The 18,768-nt window shown below is 60.1% G+C and overlaps 1 protein-coding gene across 1 annotated transcript in view; it reads right to left on the reverse strand.

The window, feature by feature from the left end:
- The window catches only part of BSN (bassoon presynaptic cytomatrix protein), a 92,225-nt gene that overhangs the window by 12,373 nt on the left and 61,084 nt on the right, over positions 1–18,768 (reverse strand). The window contains exons 3-5 of the mRNA XM_082347990.1: positions 16,202–17,086; positions 8,379–8,846; positions 1,286–7,930 (exon numbers count right to left, since the gene is read on the reverse strand). Of these exons, the coding sequence (XP_082204116.1) occupies positions 1,286–7,930; positions 8,379–8,846; positions 16,202–17,086 (7,998 nt within the window). The remainder of the gene's footprint in view (positions 1–1,285; positions 7,931–8,378; positions 8,847–16,201; positions 17,087–18,768) is intronic.

The raw sequence follows: 18,768 nt of genomic DNA on the forward strand, positions 1-18,768 counted from the left end.
CATAAAGGAAATGATAATGTGTCCCCAAACCTCAGGACGAAGGGTGGCCTTTGATGGAATGGAATAAATTTCCCTCCTTGAACCCCTCACTCTGTTGTCTGTCTTTTGTCATTTGGTCTCACACCATGAGTGCCCATCGTGGCGTGGCACCCCCCATGGCCAGCCCATGGGACCTCTGTGCCGACCCTAGCACGGAGCCAAGACCACCTGCCTCTCTGACGTGCCTTCCCTGCCAGCCCAGAATCCTGATCCCACCCACACCCCTCTAGCCTGCATACCCTAGGGCTCTCCACAACCCAGACTCACCTCCACAACCCCACCCACTGAGGCCTCACCTCTCTCCTCTCTGCATCACACTCAGAAAACGGGTAAATATACCTTCCAGTGCCTCTGGCTCCTAGGCGCTCTCCCCCAGGGCCACTGTGCAATCACTTCCTTCAGTCCATCTGCCCATATTCTGCCTAGGAAACTTTCTAAGATACCCATCTTGTCCTGTCTCACCTGCCTGAAACACCCAGAAGCTCCAAGGGCCTTTGAGAAAATCCCAACCCCCTCCTGGCCTGGCACTCAAAGTCCTTGGTGTCAGTCCCTTGCAACCCCCATCTTCCTAACATGCAGGCCACCTCTCACAGTCCCGGGACATCACTGGCAACTAAAGCCACAGATGAGGGTGAGTTTAGACTCCAGGAGCCCCTATCTAGGGCAGCAGACAGGTGTGTAAACAGATTTGCTGAGGGCCAGATAGGGGCATGGGACAAGATGAGGCAGAGAGCACGCTGCAGCCCACTGGAATGGGCCTTGAATGGTAGTCCAAAGGGCTTTGGCTTCCTGTGGGGCAAGGGAGCCAGGCCGGGGCTGGGGAGTGGGGAGCAGCCCAGCCAGGTCGGTGCTATGGTTTTCTCAGGAAACATCCAAAGAAGAGATATGGAGTAGGAGGGGCCCAGGCTGGAGGGGAGAGCTGAGGAGGCCTGAAGGGGGAGGTGGCAGGGACTGGACTAGATACGGGCTGTGAAGAGGCAGTGCTAGGGTGAGGCTGAAGTTTCTAGCAGGGTCTGGATAGCCGTGGGGGCCCAAGTGTGAGTGTGTTTTGCCCAGGATGTCCTTGCTGGGCTGCGGGCTCCACTGGATGTGCATCGAGATATGCATCCATTCCTCGACTCCTAGCTCTGGGCCTCTGGAGCTGGAGGTGACTCCACCCCCACCCCAGGAGATGCCCCTCCCTGTGGGGCCCCCCAGGCTAGGCAGAGACCCCTGTCCCACCCTGGACCAGCCCCTGTGCCCATACCTGGCTACCCAGTACCCCCTGGTGCTGGTAGAGGGAGAACCTCTCTTTGGCAGACTCCTCGGCGGTGGGGCTGAGGGGCTTAGGGTCAGACAGGGACCGCTGCAGGGTCTTCATGGGGCGCGGCAGCGTCTGCTGGCGGAGAGCGCTGTCAGCCGTGAAGTGCTTCTGGGGACTCACGTGAGCCTTGTTCAGCCTCTCACTGGAAGCAAAGGAGGTGTCCAGGAGCCGGTGTGGGGACAGGGGTGAGACTGGTGAGTAGAGGACCTGGGGGGACTTGGGAGGCTGGCGGCTCACAAGCTGTGAGAGGGACTCCGGGGGCAGGTGGGCCTGGTATCCAATCTCCAAGGGATCTGGCTTCTTTTTTTCGAATCTGCCCAGGGGCCCTGGGGTGACGATCTGGATGCCAGGCAGGTAGGGGCTGATGGCAGTTGGCCCTACAAGCTGCGGCCCGGCCGCACCCTGGGCCTGCCCATCCGGCTCCGTCTGGCAGGCCAGGCTCTCCCCACGCCCAGTCTTCTCTGGCGCCGATATGTACCTGACGATCTCCACCTTGGGGTCGGTGGCAGCTGTGATGTGGATGGCTGGAGAGACTCTGGGCAGCTGGTCAGGCTCTGTCTGCACGGAGCAGTCGCTGATGGTCTGGATGCCCACGCTGCTCATGGCCCTCATGGCGGGGGCGGCAGTGGATGATGAGGCAGTAGCATCGTGCTTGCTGTCGGAGCCAGAGTCTGAGTGGCGGGAAAGACGGGACCTGCGGCGGCGCACTGGCTGCTCCCACTCGGCGCTGTCCTCGTCGTCCGTCTGCACGCTGCAGTCAGCACTCCGCCGTGCCCGGCGCCGCCGGGTCAGGAGGTAGCGGCCCTCTCCATCCTCATCATCCGTCTGCACGCTGCTGTCTGCAATCCTCCTGACCACACAGGGCTCAGGCCCTGACTCTGGCTCGCACACGTCCCGCAGGCGTGGCATGGAGTGCCGCTTCTTGATGCCACTGCGGCCTGCCTCCCACTGCTCCTCAGTCTGCAGTGACATGTCCGAGGCGGAGCTGGGGAGACCCCGGTGCAGCACGGGCTCACGAGGCTGCCCAGGCCCCTCAGGCCCAGGCACGGCAATGAAGGCCGCGTGGGTCAGGGGTGGCCAGTACTGGCCATTCTGAGCCAGCTCTGTGGCAGCTGGGGGAGGCCCTCGACCGGGTGCCTCACAGGCCACAGGGAAGGGAGCCTTCTGCCGCTGCTTCTGTTCCTCCAGCTGCTGCTGCAGCTGCTGCTGCAGCTGCTGGATCTGCTCCAGCTGCAGACGCTGCTGTGCTAGCTGCTCCCGCTGCAGGGCGAACTGAGCCTGCCGTTCCTCCTGCTGCTGCTGCAGCACGTGGTGCTTGATGGTCTGCAGCTCCTGCAACTCCCGCTGCACCAGCAGCTGCTCTTCCTCGCGGTGCCTCTGCAGCTCCACACGCTCCCGCTCCAGCTCCTCCTGCAGCCGCAGCTGCCGCAGCTTTTCTAACTCCACCCGCTCTCGCTCCAGCTGTAGCAGCTGCTCCTGCTGCTTCCGCTGCCTCTCCTCCTGTGATGCTTCCTCCTTCTCGAGCCCTGGCCGGCTGAGGGCCCCACTGCCGCCCCCAGGAGCAGCATCTACTGGTGGCTTCTGGCCAGCCGCTGGGGCTGGGGCTGGGGCTGGGGCTGCTACAGCCTCCTTGACAGCAGCAGGGGTGGCTGTGGAAAGAGGCTCTTCCCGAGCAGCCCCTGCTGGCAGCTCTGGCCTTGGTGGGCCCCCAGCCCCTGGGGCCTTGGCAGCGGCAGGCTTCCCCAGGTAGACAGGACCCTCAGCAGGTGGAACGCTGGAAGCAGTGGGGAATCTACTTGGTACAGGATATCGGTACAGCCCTGTGGGCCCAAGAGGTACCCGGGGGGCAATCATGGGCATGCGTGTCAGGCTGGCGAGTGGCACGGCTGTGACTCCTCCGGATGCATAAGGCCTGTACATGCCACCACGCACCATGGGCCGCAGTGCTGAGGCAGGCTGGGTGGTGATGGGCAGTGTTGCAGCGATTGGAGTGTTGATAGTCGAGTAGATCATGCCGTCGGCTGCACGCACAGTGGCTGTGGATGGCAGCAGCTGTCTGATTGCTGTTCCCTGGGCTGCTGTAGGCCTGTACTGGGCCAGGTTCCCAGGACTTGGGTGGCCCTCCGGGAAGGTGGGGTTCCCAAGGAGGCCAGGTCTGAGGGGAGCCAGACCTTGCGGGGCACTGAGCCCCGGCTGGGGCTGATACTGCATGAGGTCGGGGCCACCGCCACCACTGCCACGCCGCCCTCTGTACTGGTCCATGGAGTTGAGGGCAGCACACATACGGCTGATCTCACGGGCCGTGGTGGCGCTGTACTGGGCCAGGCTGGCCTCCTGGAAGCCAGATGCATCTCCCCGTGGGCCATACCTATGGTCTGAGTAGATGTTTGACACTGAGCTGTAGCGCCGCATGGGAAGCGGGTGAGTCAAAAGGTCTGTGGGATGACGTAGGTCCGTGAATGAACCATACTGCAAGCCCTGCCCAAGGTAGCGTCCATCTGCAAAGCCCAGGCTGTAGGAGTGCTTCAGTGAGCTGAGGTCCATGGCTGAGTCTCGTCCAGGGCCCTGGAAGAGGTGACCAATCCTGTGGGTGTGGTAGTTGAGGCCAGCCTCAGCCAAATTGGTGTCGGACATGGAGGAGTACAGCCTGCCAGGGAGGCCCTGTGGGTAGGGCCTCTGCTCCTCATGGGGCACAGGCCCCCCGACCACCTGTGCCCGGTAGGTGGGGGCCTCGGGAGGCTCAGGGTCCCGGGGACTGTAGAAGGGGCCGCTGCTTTGGCTGGGTGGGGCAACATCTGCCACACTCTTCTCAGGTGCGCTGGGGGCGGGGTGAAAGGTACCTGTGCAGCTACTGCCAAAGGGGAACTTGTAGACCATATCACAGCATGCCAGCTGGCTCTCGGGCCTCATCCCAGTGAGGTCCAGGGCACCTGCCGGCTCCTCTGGGAGCAGTGTGGTCACAGTGCCTGCTGTGCCTTCTCCCATCTGCACCACCACTGTATGTGGCTTCCTGGCACCTGGCAAGGCGTGTGACCGCAGCTCTGCAGGGGTGGCCCGATGGGGTTCGGAACCAGGCTCTGGCACTGGGCCTGACTTGAGGCCAACACTCTGGGCAGTGCCCACCTGAGTGATCAAAACATCCCTTCTGGCCAGAGGTGCCACCTGGTTGGGCAGGTTATACCTGGCAAACTTGGCCTCCCTGGGTCTTCCTCGGGGCCCACCACGGTACGGGGCTGTCTGGACGGCCTGCTCTACCTGCTTGACCTGGGCCAGGCACACGGGGCTACCCGCACCCTGGCCAAAGTCCAGCCGGCTCTGGAAGGGGTCTCCATAGACCACAGGCTGCTTCTGCTGAGCCATGAGCACAGATGAGGCCATGGTGATGCTCACGGTGGTGGCGGTACTGAGGAAGGCATGGGTCTGCTCCTGGGCATTGAGGTTGATAACCAAAGGCTGTACAGCGGTAGACTGCCGTCCTGGGATTGGATCCAGAGCAAGGCCGTACTTCCTTGCTTCCACAGCAAGAGAGGTCAGGTCCATGCCCTGGTCAGTGAGGATGATGGGCGTGGGCTTGACGGCTGTGCGAAGGTCTACCACGGCACTGCCAGGGGGCCTGGGGCCGGGCTCGACCCTAGATGTTCCAGGGACAGAGGAGATCCGGCACAGGGAGATGTTCTCAGCAGGGAGGGCGCCCCAGCCGTATAGTGCCAGGGGCCCATCTGCACCAGCACTGGCTGCCCGTGGGAAGCCAGGTGGCCCAGGTGGCTCTGGGGGCAGCTGAGGTGTTGTCTGGCTGTAGCTGTGGGTGGTGGGCTGGGTGTCAACGGGTGAGCACACTGGGGAGGTGGAGGCACTGGCATGGACCATCTTGGTCTGGCTGGAGGCATCTGACGCCAGTGTGATGACCATAAAGGGGGCATCCTGAGAGGACTGCTGCCATACCAGGCGAGGCGTGCTGGGTCGGTGTGGCGTCTGTGTGCCCTGAGCCACTGTGGGTGTCGGGGTGGGGGCACCAGGGCTCCGTGGCATGTCCGAGGCGGGGGTCAGGCTTGGCGTCTGTGTAGAGAACTCTGCTGTGGCCCTTGGGCCCAGCTTGCCAGGGGAGAATGTGGGACTCTCTGAGGGAGAAGATGGAGAGAGAGGGGGGCTGGAGCCTGCAAAGTAGGAATATCCCCGGGAGGTCTGCGGGGTGCCACTCTCGCCATCACTCACACTCAGGGGTTTCTCTCTGGCAGCCCGTCCACTGACAGCAGGGCCACGGGGGGGCTGGGGTAGCTCCTCAGTTTGAGACCCATAGTTTGCAGTGGTTGGGCTCTGTCCATAGCTGTGGCCAGTGGAAGAGGGCAAAGGGCTGCGCTCAGAGCCTGCTGGGGAAGTCGGAGTCACGTACCCTCGTGGCAGGCCAGCCGGACAAGGAGCCACAGCTGTGGAGGCTGGAGTCCCAGGGCCCTGGGTAAAGGTTAGGCCTACTTCCTTGGAGGCAGAGCTGGGGGAGGCAGGAGAGCTGTGCAGCTTGAGGGGGTCCTGAGGCTCCTTTGCAAAATGCTGAGTAACACGGACATCGGGAATGACTCGGCCCCCACTGCTGTCAGAGGAGGTGGAGGTGGAGAAGGACACAGGGGCGGCGAGCTGGGTGGGACTGGTACCAGGGGTAAGCGGGCCGCCATTTTGTTTCATTGGGTCCATGTATGCACTCTCGGCATTCAGAAACTGCTTCTCCTTCTTCTTGTCCTCAGCAAAGGCCAGGTCCCGTGAGGAGGCCTGATGCATGCGGGCAATGCTTTGTGACGTCTGAAGGATCTCCTGGTACACGGCTGCTCCCAGGCTGGCTGGCGTGCCCTCCGAGGCCGGCTGAGCAGCCCCACCATAGTCATGGTCTGGGGTGTCCTGGTATTCAAAGGAACCCTGGCCCCGGGGGCCTATGGGCTGAGAGGGGCCACCATGGGGCCCACGGCTCCCTGCTGCCTGGCCTTGTTGCCGCTGGAGCAGCTCGGCCTTCCGCATCATCTCCTCGTAGGCCTCCTCAGCGCTCTTGAGGGGCCGGCCGGAACTGGGAGTGGTGGTGCTGCCCAAGGGCGTCTCGGTTGGAGAGTAGAGGGACATGAAGGTGGGCAGGTTGTACTCACTGCCTGACTTGTAGAGCCGAGGGGGGCCACCATCCAGGGCTTCAGCCTCTGAGTCAAGGGAGGGTGAGGGCGAGTATTCGGAGCAGGAGGAACGATGCAGCTCCTCCATCTCGGCCGCCTGCCTCAGCTCCTCCGTGGGGGAGGCATCCTCAATGGGTGACAGGTTGCTGGGGGGGGTCTTGGAGCGCTCACGCCGCCGCTGGGCCCGCAGCTCCTCCTTGTCACGCCGGGTCTTGCGGGCCGTGCTGCGGATGCGCTGCTGCTCCACCTCCCGCATCTTCTCCTGCTCGCGCAGCAGCTCCTCCTCTTCCCGCAGCTCCTCCTCCTCTGAGGAGTCCTCGATGGTGGGCAGCAGGGGCCCATGTGAGCGGTGCCGGGCCTTGCGCTGCTGCTTGGCTTCTTCCAGCCGCTGCCGGCGGCTGGGGCTGCTGTCGCTGTCCTCCTCCAGCGAGGACAGGGAGGTGGGCGAGGTGCCCGAGGTGTAGCTGGGCGTGGAGGCCGGCAGTGTGGAGGAGTGCTCCCCGCGGGAGCGGTCCTCAGGCGAGCCTGTCAGGCTCTCCATCTCCAGCTCGGGCTCCCGGTCCAGGCTGGGGTCGGGGCCTTGGCCCAGGTCCAGCTCATGGCCGTAGCTGCCCGTGCTATTGAGCTCGATGGTCTTGAAGCGGCGGAGCCCGCCCTGCAGAGCCCCAGTGCCATCTGCGGCCTCTGCTGGGCCTCCCTCGGAAAGCAGCTCCTCATAGCCCGTGGTGGCGTTGTGGGGCAGGCGCCTCTTGGGCAGCGCTCCCGGCTCTTGGCTGGGCTCGGGCCTGGGCCGGGGGCTGCCCTTCTGGGAGCCATGTTTGACCGGGCCGTGCCCAGCGGGGGCAGCGTCATCCTCCTCCAGGTTGTCTTCTTCGGCACTCATCTCCAGGATCTGCCGCCTCATGAACTCCTCATCCGTCAGTTCTGCTGCCCGGGATGGGGGCTGGGGCGGAAGAGGGGACAGGCCACCCTCACTGCTGTCCTCCACGTAGTCGTGCCTCAGCTGGCTGCCAAAGTCGTCTGAGGACTCAGCCGTGTCCTGCTGCTCCCTCCGGCGCCCCCACTCCAAAGAGTCTTCTTCCTCCAGGATATCCTCCAGCTCCTCATCCGAGTTGAAGGCCTCGGGCATGATGGACAAGGAGTGGGGCCGCCGCTTCTGCTCCTCACCACTGCCGTGTGGTGGCTTGCTCCGCTCACCACTGGGGGCCGGGCCCTGGGCCTCCAGCGAAGGCCTCATGCTGCTCCCCACCTTGTGGAGCTCAGAGGGGCTGGGCGGGCGTGGCCCTGTCGCGCCTGCACTGTCCAGCTGTTCCACCTCCTGCTGCACAATGCCTGTGATCTCACTCTGGGAGCTGGAGACACCATCGGAGGAATAGCCTGTGTCGCTGAGGCTCTGCGGGCTCCGAGACAGGTCCTGAGAGTAAGGCTTGCCCACCGGCTCCTGCAGCAGGGTGAGAAGCAGATGCTGACTCCCCATGGCAGACAGCTCGTGGGGGGGAATCCAGCCCTCTCCGTCAACCCAGAGCCCTGGGGAAGGGTACCTCCACCTCCCAGGGGATCAGGGCCCACCACCCACTCCATTGCTCTGGTCTTGAATAACTTACAGGTTCCATGTCAAACCCCAAGCAGCCCTAGGTTCTCAAAGAGAAATTTTACTAAACCTAATGGCAGCAGAACCCAGCAAAGCATCCAATAAGGTGTCAGACACAGAATCGGCCTAGAACTCACAGGCTCCAGGCCCTCTAGGGCCTCATCTAGGCATCCCTGCTGTCCTCTGTGGCCCCAAAGGGCCTGTCCCAGGTCTACATCCCAGTCCCACAGGGAGTTAAGCCCTTCTCTAGATTGCCCTGCCTGAAAGCTAGGATCCCTGGGAAGTAAATGAGACTGACCTCCGCCTCCCTACCCTTGGGGGCTTCTGGAACCCCCGCCTTGACGGGGGTGGCAGGTTCAGTCCTCCGCACCCCAGCCTTTGCTTTAGGAGTCCCAGGGGGCAGGGTAGTCTCTGGAGGTGGCTTCGGCACCGGCTCAGCTTTAGCTGGGATTCCTGTCTTCTTTTCCTGGGCACTGCTCGGGGTCCTGATGGGTTCAGAAGCCCTGAGGGGCTTGGCTTGGGGACTGGCCTTGGTAGGAAGGGGACTGGCCTTGGTGGGCAGGGGACTGGCCTTGGCAGGTGGGGGGCCTGATGGCTGGCCCAGCCCTGGTGGCCCTTTCTGCTTCGGAGGGGCTGTTCCAGCTGCATGGTGAGGGGCCCCTACAGGGGGCTGCCGTGAGGCGGGCAGGGTCAGTGGGGTCGGCTCTCCCAGGCTGCCCTCCAGCAGCCGCTTAGTTTGGCAGTTCAGACAGAGCCACTCGGTTTTCTGTAAGGAAACGAGAGAGGAGGGGTTTGATGAAAATCACAAAGACACTGAAGTACTCAAAGATTATTCCTGTGACTATTTCTGTAAACTTAAGGAGGAGAAAATCTCCCAAAGCATGACACTAAAGGCACGAGGAGAAAAAGACTGATACGTTTGTTGCCCCCAAATGACAGACGCCCCATCCTTTAGATGCATATGTAGAGTTAAAAAGACAAACCCAAAGGAAGGGTCGCTTCCTTACCCCATAGAGAGCTTTTCACTTGGCCTGAAAAGGAGGAGAACCTGTTTGAGAGGGGAGGCTACAAAAGCAGCACAGTATCTGGAGAAGAAGGGGCGCTGGGGACTCACCCCCAGGGCACGAACAGCTTCTGGGAAGGGTGCAGAGTCCCCCAGGTGAGAGCCCCCGCAGACCAGGAACAGCATCAGGCAAGGAGCACCTCCCAGAGGCACTGCCCCGCCCCAGCCTCCTAGCTCTCAGGCCTCAGATACCATCCTTCTCCACACCCAAGTAAGGGCTGTGCTGGGAGGGTGCAGGCTCGTGGGGCCAGGGGAGGCTGTCTGGGGGAAGCCCTGCTTGGGGGTGGGGGATGGAGCTGAGCAGTCCCCTCTGTTCACACCCTCCAGCCCAAGTCACCTTGTCTTAGGCCAGCAAAGACGCCAGGCGAAAGCCTCCTCCTGCTCCCCCGGCCTCTGGGCTGTTCTTCCGATGGGAACTGTGTGTGCCAGCCCTCGGGCCAGGAGCCCTGCTTCCTCCAGAGTTGGGCTAGGATCAAATCCTCATCCATCAGTCCAACAGTTTCAGGATTACCCTCTCTGTGTCAGTCTAAGTGCTGGGGACTGGAGACATAGCCATGACTAAGACGGACACACAGGCTGGCATGCAGCCTTCTTGGAACCCAGAGCCCCAAAGAGGTCATTCTGAGTATGACATGGGCATCAATGGTGAAGTTCCCAGAACACCAGAAACCAAGTCTAACCTCCCAGGTCCCACTGTCTGCACAGGGAGAGGGTCGAGCATCCCAAGCCCTGAGCGGGTGATTTCTGTAGCAGGTCAGAAGCTGGCAGGAGCATGTCTCCCAGGAGCCTCCTCCAGAGTCAGGGCTCCTCCTTGGCAAGACTTGAGGCCCTGTCCTGGCCCACGAGGGAGGGTTGGGCGGGGAATGAGAGTAACAGCACACACCTGTGCCTGCTCTTGTCCCAGGGATGCAGAGCCTCGGCACCCCTACTGTCCTACTGTTGCACATCGGGGTGCCAAGACACTCAGGCTCCCACCAGCAGCTTGACCACTAGGATGGGGCATCAGGGGAACCAGAGGACACAGAACCACAAGGTCAAAGAGCCAGGGACAGGGCAAAGAGGTGGCCCTTGGCCCTCACCAGCCCAAAGTGGGCCAGCATCCTCAGCACCCTTACCTCACACACTGCCCCTGGGCCCAAGTCAGACCCTAGCCCACCTGGCAGAGCCTTGGAAGCATGGTACCTCCAGGATGCCTGTCCTCAGCCTGGCATCCACAGGCCACCATGGCAAGTGCCATATCAATGATTCTGACCTGATTTCCTGCCCACAAAGCTACACACCACATCTCTGCCCTGGGCCCCAGCAGAGGCCAGGTCAGGCGGGTGGCAGGGCCTTGGTGTTGACTGAGGGATAGGTCTGCTCCACAAGCTTGTTACTCAGGGCCTTGAGACCGCTTCCCTGAAATTGGAGCTCCAACTCTGCCTGGAGGCCTAATTCCACACACAGGTCCTGAGCAGAGGGGCTCAGCTATGGAGGGGGACCCTTCAGAGGTCCTGCGGGTACTTACCCTGTTCCTTGTAGGGCCTGGCTCTAGCACCACTGCTGACTCCCCTGGACCTTATCTGATGCTCTGTGTATCCCCCATACAAACTCCTATGAAGCAATGGGTGCTGGCCACTTGCTGGGTCTTGGGCTCACTTGGTGCCTAGGGAGAGTGCTGGATGGGTTGAGCCAGGAATCCCATCCACGTTCCCCCAGCGTCACCTGAGGTCACAGTGGAACTCCCTCCATGTCAGAGAGGACTGTAAGGTGGCAAAATGATCCTAGAGAAGTGGGAGGGGTGTTAGCAAAGGCCCAGAGAGAGTTCTGGAAATGAGCGAACAGCCCCTTCCCTAGCCTCAGGATCAGCATGATGGGGTTAGGATCTGGGCCTAGACAGGGGGCTGGCCCAAGGCAACACTGCCCTGACTCCACCTTGGGTCCATGCACACAGCCAGCCAGGTTAGGCCTCTGAAGGTTCTGTCATCTGCTTTGGCTCACCTTGCTGGCTTGGCAAACCTCCGACCTCCACCTCTGGCCTGCAGACCCCACCCCAGAAGTGACAGTCCAAATGAAGCAAGGGCACCTTGGAAGGGTGGCCTGGATGGAGGCGACAGACCTAATGCCAAGAGCTCAGAGGCAGCCCCTGCAGTGGCCTGCTTACCTGAGCCCAGAGGCCCAGCCCTCAGCAGAGCATGTCAACTGTGGTCACATGCTCCCCGGGGTTTCGTTCCTTCCCACGCTTTCTCACAGAGGCAGCCAGGCTGCAGAAGGGGCTGCCCAGCTGGCCCTCTTGCTCCTGGCTCTGCTACAGCAGGCAGTGAGGGAAGGAGGGAGGCAGGGAGGGCAGGCAGGAGGAGGCATGTGAGGTAAGAGCTAAAAATAAACAGCTGACCTGGCTGCTGGAGGCCCTTCCCCAGCCCTCTGGGGGTGGTGGGAGAAGGGTACAGGGCATTGGGGCCACTAGAGGTGCAGCCAGGGGAGACCTGGCCAAGGATGGGGAGGGGATGGGAGGCAGGCTGTGCCTGGGGGCTGGAATGCAGCTGCAAACTGAGGCCCTGACTCCTCTATTCACGTTGCTCTCATCTCTGCCCCTCACTTCATGCCCCCACCCCCACCCCGCTCCTTCATTCCCTGTTCATGCATTCCCTCTCCCCCTTTAGTGTTTACCCCCCTCATTCAATCATTCACTTGCACGTTCTCTGTCATACTCTCCCTCATCCAGCCCCAGCCCTTGGGGAGCTGCTGCTCACTTGCCCCTTTTCCTACCCCCTTTGGCAAGTGGGCTGGGGACAATCTGGGACCTGGGGATGGACATGGGAGGCTCTGATGACCATTTCTGCCTTGCCTCCCTCTGCCCAGTTCCTTTCTGGGGGCAGGAAGGTAGGAATCCCCCAAGGGCTATCGCCACCTAATAACGGTGGGAGGCGTAGATGTGCATACCTTCAGATGGAGCTAGGTGGGTTCGGGGCGAGGCAGGGGAAGTGAATTATCTGAGAGAGTTGGTAGGGTACCCCACAGGCAGGTGAGACCTGCTACCTTCCGGAATCACTGCCTGCTGCACCTCATGGGCCAAGAGAGCCCAGCAAGGCTGCACTGGAAGCTGGGCATCCTCCCTGCACTGTCTGACACAGCCTGAATGACCCTGCAGAACACAGTCTCTCTGCATGTGGAGCTGGCCTAGGTGTCCGTCCGGTTACAGCGACACCGGACTGGCTGCCTAGCCCAACATAGCCCCAGCCCCACTGCCAGACCAGGGGCAGTGGATGAGAACTCCTGAGAAAAGGATGCCCAGAGGTTAAAAATAAAAGAGCCCAAGACTTGCACACTGGACCACAGGCATGGCCATCGACGGTGCTGCTGTTCCTCTCCTGACTCTTGCCCTGCCCTTCCCTGTCCCCAGACATGCGTAGGCTCCCCTTTTGGGGACCTCTGCCTCCGATAAGAGGAATCCTCCCTGATATCCCCAACGTTTGCCTTTATGTTTGGGCTGTGCTCTCCTCATGCTCCAGCACCAAATGTGTCCATTCCCTGTGGCCATCCCTCATGAGACGAGGATCTTGCACTGGCCACGGGGTCAATTCATACCCAAGTAGTAGGGGCTGGTGGGGACTCTTTCTTTCCTGTACAGAGACCCTCTTTTAGGACACTCTGGTTCCAATCTCCTGGCTCAAGGGCTGACTGTGTGTTGGACCTCGCACAAGTATCTGAAGTATGGCATCTCACCTGGTTCTCACAGAAACCTAAGAGGGAGAACTATGGCCACCATTTCACAAGGGAGGAAACAGGTCTCCCTGAGATCACTACCCCACAGGCAGACTGAAGCAGGTCTAGAGCAGAGGCAACCCCCACCCCAAACAGGCCCAGCCCATCCCACACATCACAGGTGCCAGGCCCTTTGCCCAGGGAGGCCTGACTTCTCAAGGCCACGGCTTGTATTTTGGCAATTATAATAAGATAAGAAACGGGCAGTGTTACAGTAACAACTCCAACTCCACTAATTTCTTCACAAACTCTATTTTGAACCGAAAGCCAATTAAAAATTAAGCCAGAGGGTACTATTATCTTTCAAAAAGATAAATAGGTAAAAAATTTGGAATCAACAACTGTTAATCATGAAATGACTCACATTTTATAGCACTATGGTTAATTTTTCAGAGAAAATTTCAAAGAGAAAAGGGATCTAGTCTTATTGCCTCCTCCATTGTATGCTCTGGACTCCCTCTTGAGAAAGAAGGTAAAAAGGTTTTTACAGCTCAGAGAGTTGGGGTAATTCCCACCCTGGCAGCCCAGACAGGTGGCTCCACCCACAGGTGGAGCCACAGCAGGTCTAACAGGCCTGGGGGGGAGCTGGCCCTCCCTCAGGCCCCCAGCCTGCATGCAGACATGCCTCATGCTGTGCACAGAGACAGCCAGATGGAGAGAGACAGCCAAGGCAGACCTACCCCTCCACCTCCCTCCCAAGGCAGGATGTGTCTGGGCCACCTGCTGAAAAATCAGGAGCCTCTTACCAAGAACACACAGGAAAACACAAAATTGCTCTAAATGCCAAGTGGCCATTCACTAAGATGGGACCAAAGATGGCCCATGGCCTGGTTAAGAGCCTCAGCTGGGAAGGGCAGGGGAGGGGGACACACCAAGCACCAGCCCTTCCCTACCAGCCTCTTGCAAGACCGAAGGCAGGCAGAGCCGGGAGAAAGTTCTGATCATTGTCTGGGTGAGGGAGGACAAGGGCTTGGAGTAGGGCCGTGGCTGCAGGGATGAAAAGAAGAGGCCAGGGTCTAGTGCCAGTGGGAAGGCAGAGCCAGCAGGGCTTGGTTCACGGAGTGGATGCTGAGGTGAGAGAGAGGGAGGTGAGGATGACCCCAGGCTCCCAGCTTGCACCCCTGATGGATGATGGTGGCACGGTCTCATGGTGGGAACCACGGGAGGGGGCATGATGGCTGCCCATCCACACTTTCCCCAGGAGCAGCCACAGGCCCTCTGGGGATAGCAGCATTAACAAGCAGAGCCATGAGGAGAACGGAGTCAGAGAAGCTGGGCCACCTTCTGACTGCTGTTAGGAGCAGGAGGCAGGGAAGCAGAAGCTGCGGGTAGGGAAGATCTAGGACCAGGACGCCCAGCAGCTTTGCCATCAGGCCCATGGAACCCACAGGTCCTGTGGAGGCAAGGGTGGCCCTGGCCAAGGAGGTGGCAGTGGGGCAGGACATGGAGACAGCAGGACATGGAGGGATTGGGGCAAGGGGCAACGCTAGCTACCGAGGGGCAGAAGCTCCAGGGTCCAGGGAGGCAACAACCAAGCCTCTAATGAGGGGCTGAGATCAGAATCCAGACCGTTCACCCAGAGTCAGCATGTGACTGAGACACTCTTGTTTGGGCAGAATCAGCACTTCCCCTGGCCTGGCCCAGAAGTCGCTGAAAGGAACTGTCAGGAACATTTATACTCCTGGACAGAGACAGTTTTCCCTTCCTCTCTGCACATCCTGCTTAATGAGGAAATGTGGGCCCGGAGGTCCCTCAGGGACAAGGGTCCTCCAGGCTGGGCCAGCTCAGCAGTCCAACAGGGCTCAGCGTCAGGCTGCCCCACCCGGCAGTGGGTGTATGCCTGGCTCTGGACTGGAGTTCCTCTGGCCCTGTGGTGACCCCTTGGTGCCCCCTCACCTCTCTGGGCAGCCAGGCCAGCCATCCTCCAGTGAGCCACTGGACCTAGGGCTTGGGGAGGTGGCAGTGAGGACCTGGAGGGCATCACATGAGGCATCACACGAGGAGGTCACTCGTCTTGCTCAGGCCGCCCCTCCCTATATGTTGGAAAATATGGCCTGTGGCGGCCAAAGTAGTCTTCCGTGTCACAGTGGGCTGCTCCCATGGAGGCCTGGCCCAAGGCAAGTCACAACAAGGTGCCACAGAGACCATGACTACACCACACACTCCTCTGTTGTCTCTGGGCCAGCGGTGGTCTGCACTCCACACTCCTCTGCCCAACCATCAGTCACATATGGCTTAGCCCAGGGGCCCCAAGACTCAGGCGGCTACCGTGTGCAGGAGGAGTGGGCTTAGCTTGACATCTCCTGATATGACACAGCTGGGGACACATCCACCTGCCAAGATGAGCCAATCAGAGACCGCAAGGGCACACACGGAAGGGGACACACCCAGCTATGGGCAAGGCAGCCAAGGTAGGGTTCACATGGATGGCCCTGGGCAGGGCAGAGTAGGTGAGGGCAGGAGCAAGAGCAGCCTTCCGGCCCAGGCTCGTCCTGCTCTGCCAGGGTACCTCCTCCTCCGCACCTTCTGAACCTCCCAGGCTGGGCTCCAAGCTTCAAGAGAACACCAGGCCTCCTGCTCCCTTCCACCCAGCTCTGCACAGGGCCCAGAACCCTCCTGTGGAAGAGGGACTGCAGAGAGACAGCCCCCAACCCCAGCACTCCCTCAAACTTCCCTCTGGGTAAGAAGAGCATCTCTGAGCATCCCCACGAACAGTCCCAAGGAGGGCTAGGCCCTGCCACAGGAAAATATGTGGACCAAAGACTGTGGCTTTGACAAGCAGATATCAATACCCACGACCTCAGACGAGGGGATGAAGGGAGGACACTGCCTGGCTGGGCTGCCCCGCTGTAAGAAAGCCTTCTGCCCTGCCCTGGGCATGGGGGCACAGCCCTCTGCCTAACGGCCTTTCAACCCCTGTGAGAGTCACAGACTGAGGGCAGGGTACGACCTCAGGTTCTTCCTGCATGCGCAGCAGGGGCTGGCATCATCCATGATAGCCAAGAATGCGGAGGCCGGTTCAGGGCCTCCTGAACCTGGCTACCTCTGGGACCAGCCTCAGGGCACTGGTCAGCCGGTCAGAGGCAGTGGGCACCATTATTCTGTCCACTGTGCCAGTTAATTCTCTGAGTGGAAGGACAGGCCGGGGGCAGGGACAGGTAAGGGAGCACAGACCCTCTGCAGCTGTGTAGGGGCAGCCCCGTGACTGCTACAGACCCAGATTTCTACAGTCCTTTCTGGCTCCCATGCCCATCACCCCAGGCCTTGGCCCCTCACCAAGGCCCAAGGGAACATGCTTGGTCCAGCTCTCTTACCTCCACCAGGTGGGGCGTCGGGTTGAAGCCACACAGGTTGCACACCTGGAGTCTGCAGGTGGTGCAGGTGTTATAGTTGGCGGGGCCCTTGCTGCCCACGTTGAGCTCAGCTTGGCACAGTGGGCAGGTGGCCCTTTCCTTCGGCATGGTCTTTGGCTTGGCAGCAGCCTTGGCCACTGCCTGGTGTTCTGCTCTGCCATGCTTTGGACTGGTTGTTCCCCCAGTTCTCGCCAGGGCTCCAGGCCCTGATCCAGGACCTGTTTTAGCTCCAGGCTCAGTTTTGGCTCCAGGTGCTGGCCCAGACCCGGGCCCTGAGCCTGGAGGTCTTGGGCCAGCCTGCTTGCTGGCATCGCTGAAGACGATCTTGGGCAGCCCCTTGCTGGGGGCAGGCTGGCCCTGGGGGTCGGCCTCAGGCTGCACAGACATGAGGGTGCTCGCCTGGGTCAGCAGCGATGCACCAAGGCCAAAGAGCTTCCCAGTGAGGCCCTCCTGGGTCTGCTCAGCAGCACCAGGCCCAGAGGGTGCTGTGGTGGCACTTTTGGCCAGGGCCTCTCCTGCAGGTGGCCTGGGCTCAGCTGTGGAAGGCTTGATGGGGAGAGGGGGCTGAGGAGACATCCTCCCCACCTCCGGAGGGGCAGCTGCTTGGGCAGGCCCCGGCACTGAGGTGGCCCTGGCTGTCTCAGCCTGGTGGGGGCCAGGCTGTGGTCCCCCTGGGCCCCGTGATCTTTCTTGCTCCGGCTTCCCCAGGGGCTGTTTGGCTGGGGAGTGGACCGGAGACAGGGCTGGGGAGTGCAGCTGCTGCTGGCTCTTGGAGCGAGGCGCAGTGGTCATGTCCATCCCTAGAGCCCTCTGCATCTGGCAGTTCAGACAGAGCCACTCCTTCACCTGAGGAGGAAGCATCATGGTCATCAGGGTGGTCAGGACTGGGGGTGCCCATGGTCCAGGTCATTGCAGCCCACAGCAGCCAGGGCCAGCTCCTAGCACAGGCAGGGGCACCAAGCCTGGCTCCGGTGTTTCTGGGCTGCCAGGAGGTGGGCTGAGGGACAGATAGCACTGCCCTGCCCTCTAGGAGCTGCCAGGTGCGTGGAGCCAAGCAGAGGCAGTCACATACTCCCCACACCCAACTACCAACACACTGCCTGCCAGACTGCCTGCCAGGGTCCTCCCCACGCCACTGGCTGTACCTCAGACCTGCGTACATCATCCATCTCCACATCCCACCTCACCAATCCATGCTCCCATCCTCCTGGTTGGATGACCCCAAAAGTCTCCAACTGGTCACTTTCTTTCCCCTGCTGCCCCCTTCAGGCTGTTTCCACACAGCAGCCAGAGTGACCTTTTAAAATATAAACCAGGAGGGAAAGCATGGCCCTAGAACAGTGCCTGGTATGCAATAGGTACTCAATAAAAACTTGCAGAATGAATAAAGAAGTGAAGAGTAATAGGTGCGAGAGGGAGGCATAGAAAATAAAAAGAAACCATGATTCCTGTCCTAGAGGAGCTTAGAGTCTAGCTGAGGAGACAAGATATAAATGAGCAATCTTGAGAGCAAAATAAGTGAGGGCAAAGTAATGCAATGTAAGTGACGTAAGTAGAATAAAAAAGCCTTTTGCTTTCTTAAGGAAGAGAAAATTTTTTAAAGAAAATGGGATAATTTGTGCCTCCAGAATAAACAAGCCATGTGTTTCTGTTCACATGATGGACGTGTAGTTTCTCTCTGCCATTAACTCCTCCCTAGGACAGCAGGCTCATGACTCAGGTTGGGCCAATCACTGGTTGCAGCTAGGGGTGCAGGGATGGGCATGTGACCTTGCAAACAGGGCCAATCAGAGCCCTTCCATATTACTGGGTGAGTGAACAACAGGAGATAGGCTCACTCATCAGAAGGACATAGCCTTGGAGTGGTCAGTAGCCTTCTTGCCCAGCATGCAGAGAGGCACTAAGGATGAAATCAAGAGACAGTCGGAAGTGGAGCTAAGACTAAGAGGAACTAGCAGAACTGACGACTTTACTCAATTCCCTGGATCCAGCTCTGCCTTAAGTCTACCCTCGGACTTCCAGCTACATGAGCCAATATCATCTTCCTCCAAAAATCCACATACAAATCAGAGAATGTCATTTACAGGCTCAAACCCCTCTAGTGGATTCCCACCACACTTAACCATGGGAACTCTTTACTGTGACCCATGAGGCCCCCGATCTACCCCAGCCTATGCCTCTCTCTGGCCTCCTTTCCTGCCCTCTCCCCTTTGCTGTCTCACCCCAGACACGCCGGACCTCCTGTTCTGCCAAGTGGTCCTCTGAGCTCTCTTCTATAACCAGGGCCTTTGCACTCACTCTTCCCTCTGCCCCCGGGTGCTGCTAGCTATGTAGGTCTCAACCGAGTATCACTTCACCAACAGGGCCCTCCCTGGCCACACAATCGAAAATACCTGGGACTTCCCTAGTGGTCCAGTGGTTAAGACTCCACGCTCCCAGTGCAGGACGCCCGGGTTCGATCCCTGGTCAGGGAACTAGATCCTGCATGCTGCAACTAAAGAGCCCACATGCCGCAACTAAAGATCCCA

The sequence above is a fragment of the Balaenoptera borealis genome, assembly GCF_965194805.1.
Source record: "Balaenoptera borealis genome assembly, chromosome: 12".
Taxonomy (NCBI): Eukaryota; Metazoa; Chordata; class Mammalia; order Artiodactyla; family Balaenopteridae; genus Balaenoptera; species Balaenoptera borealis.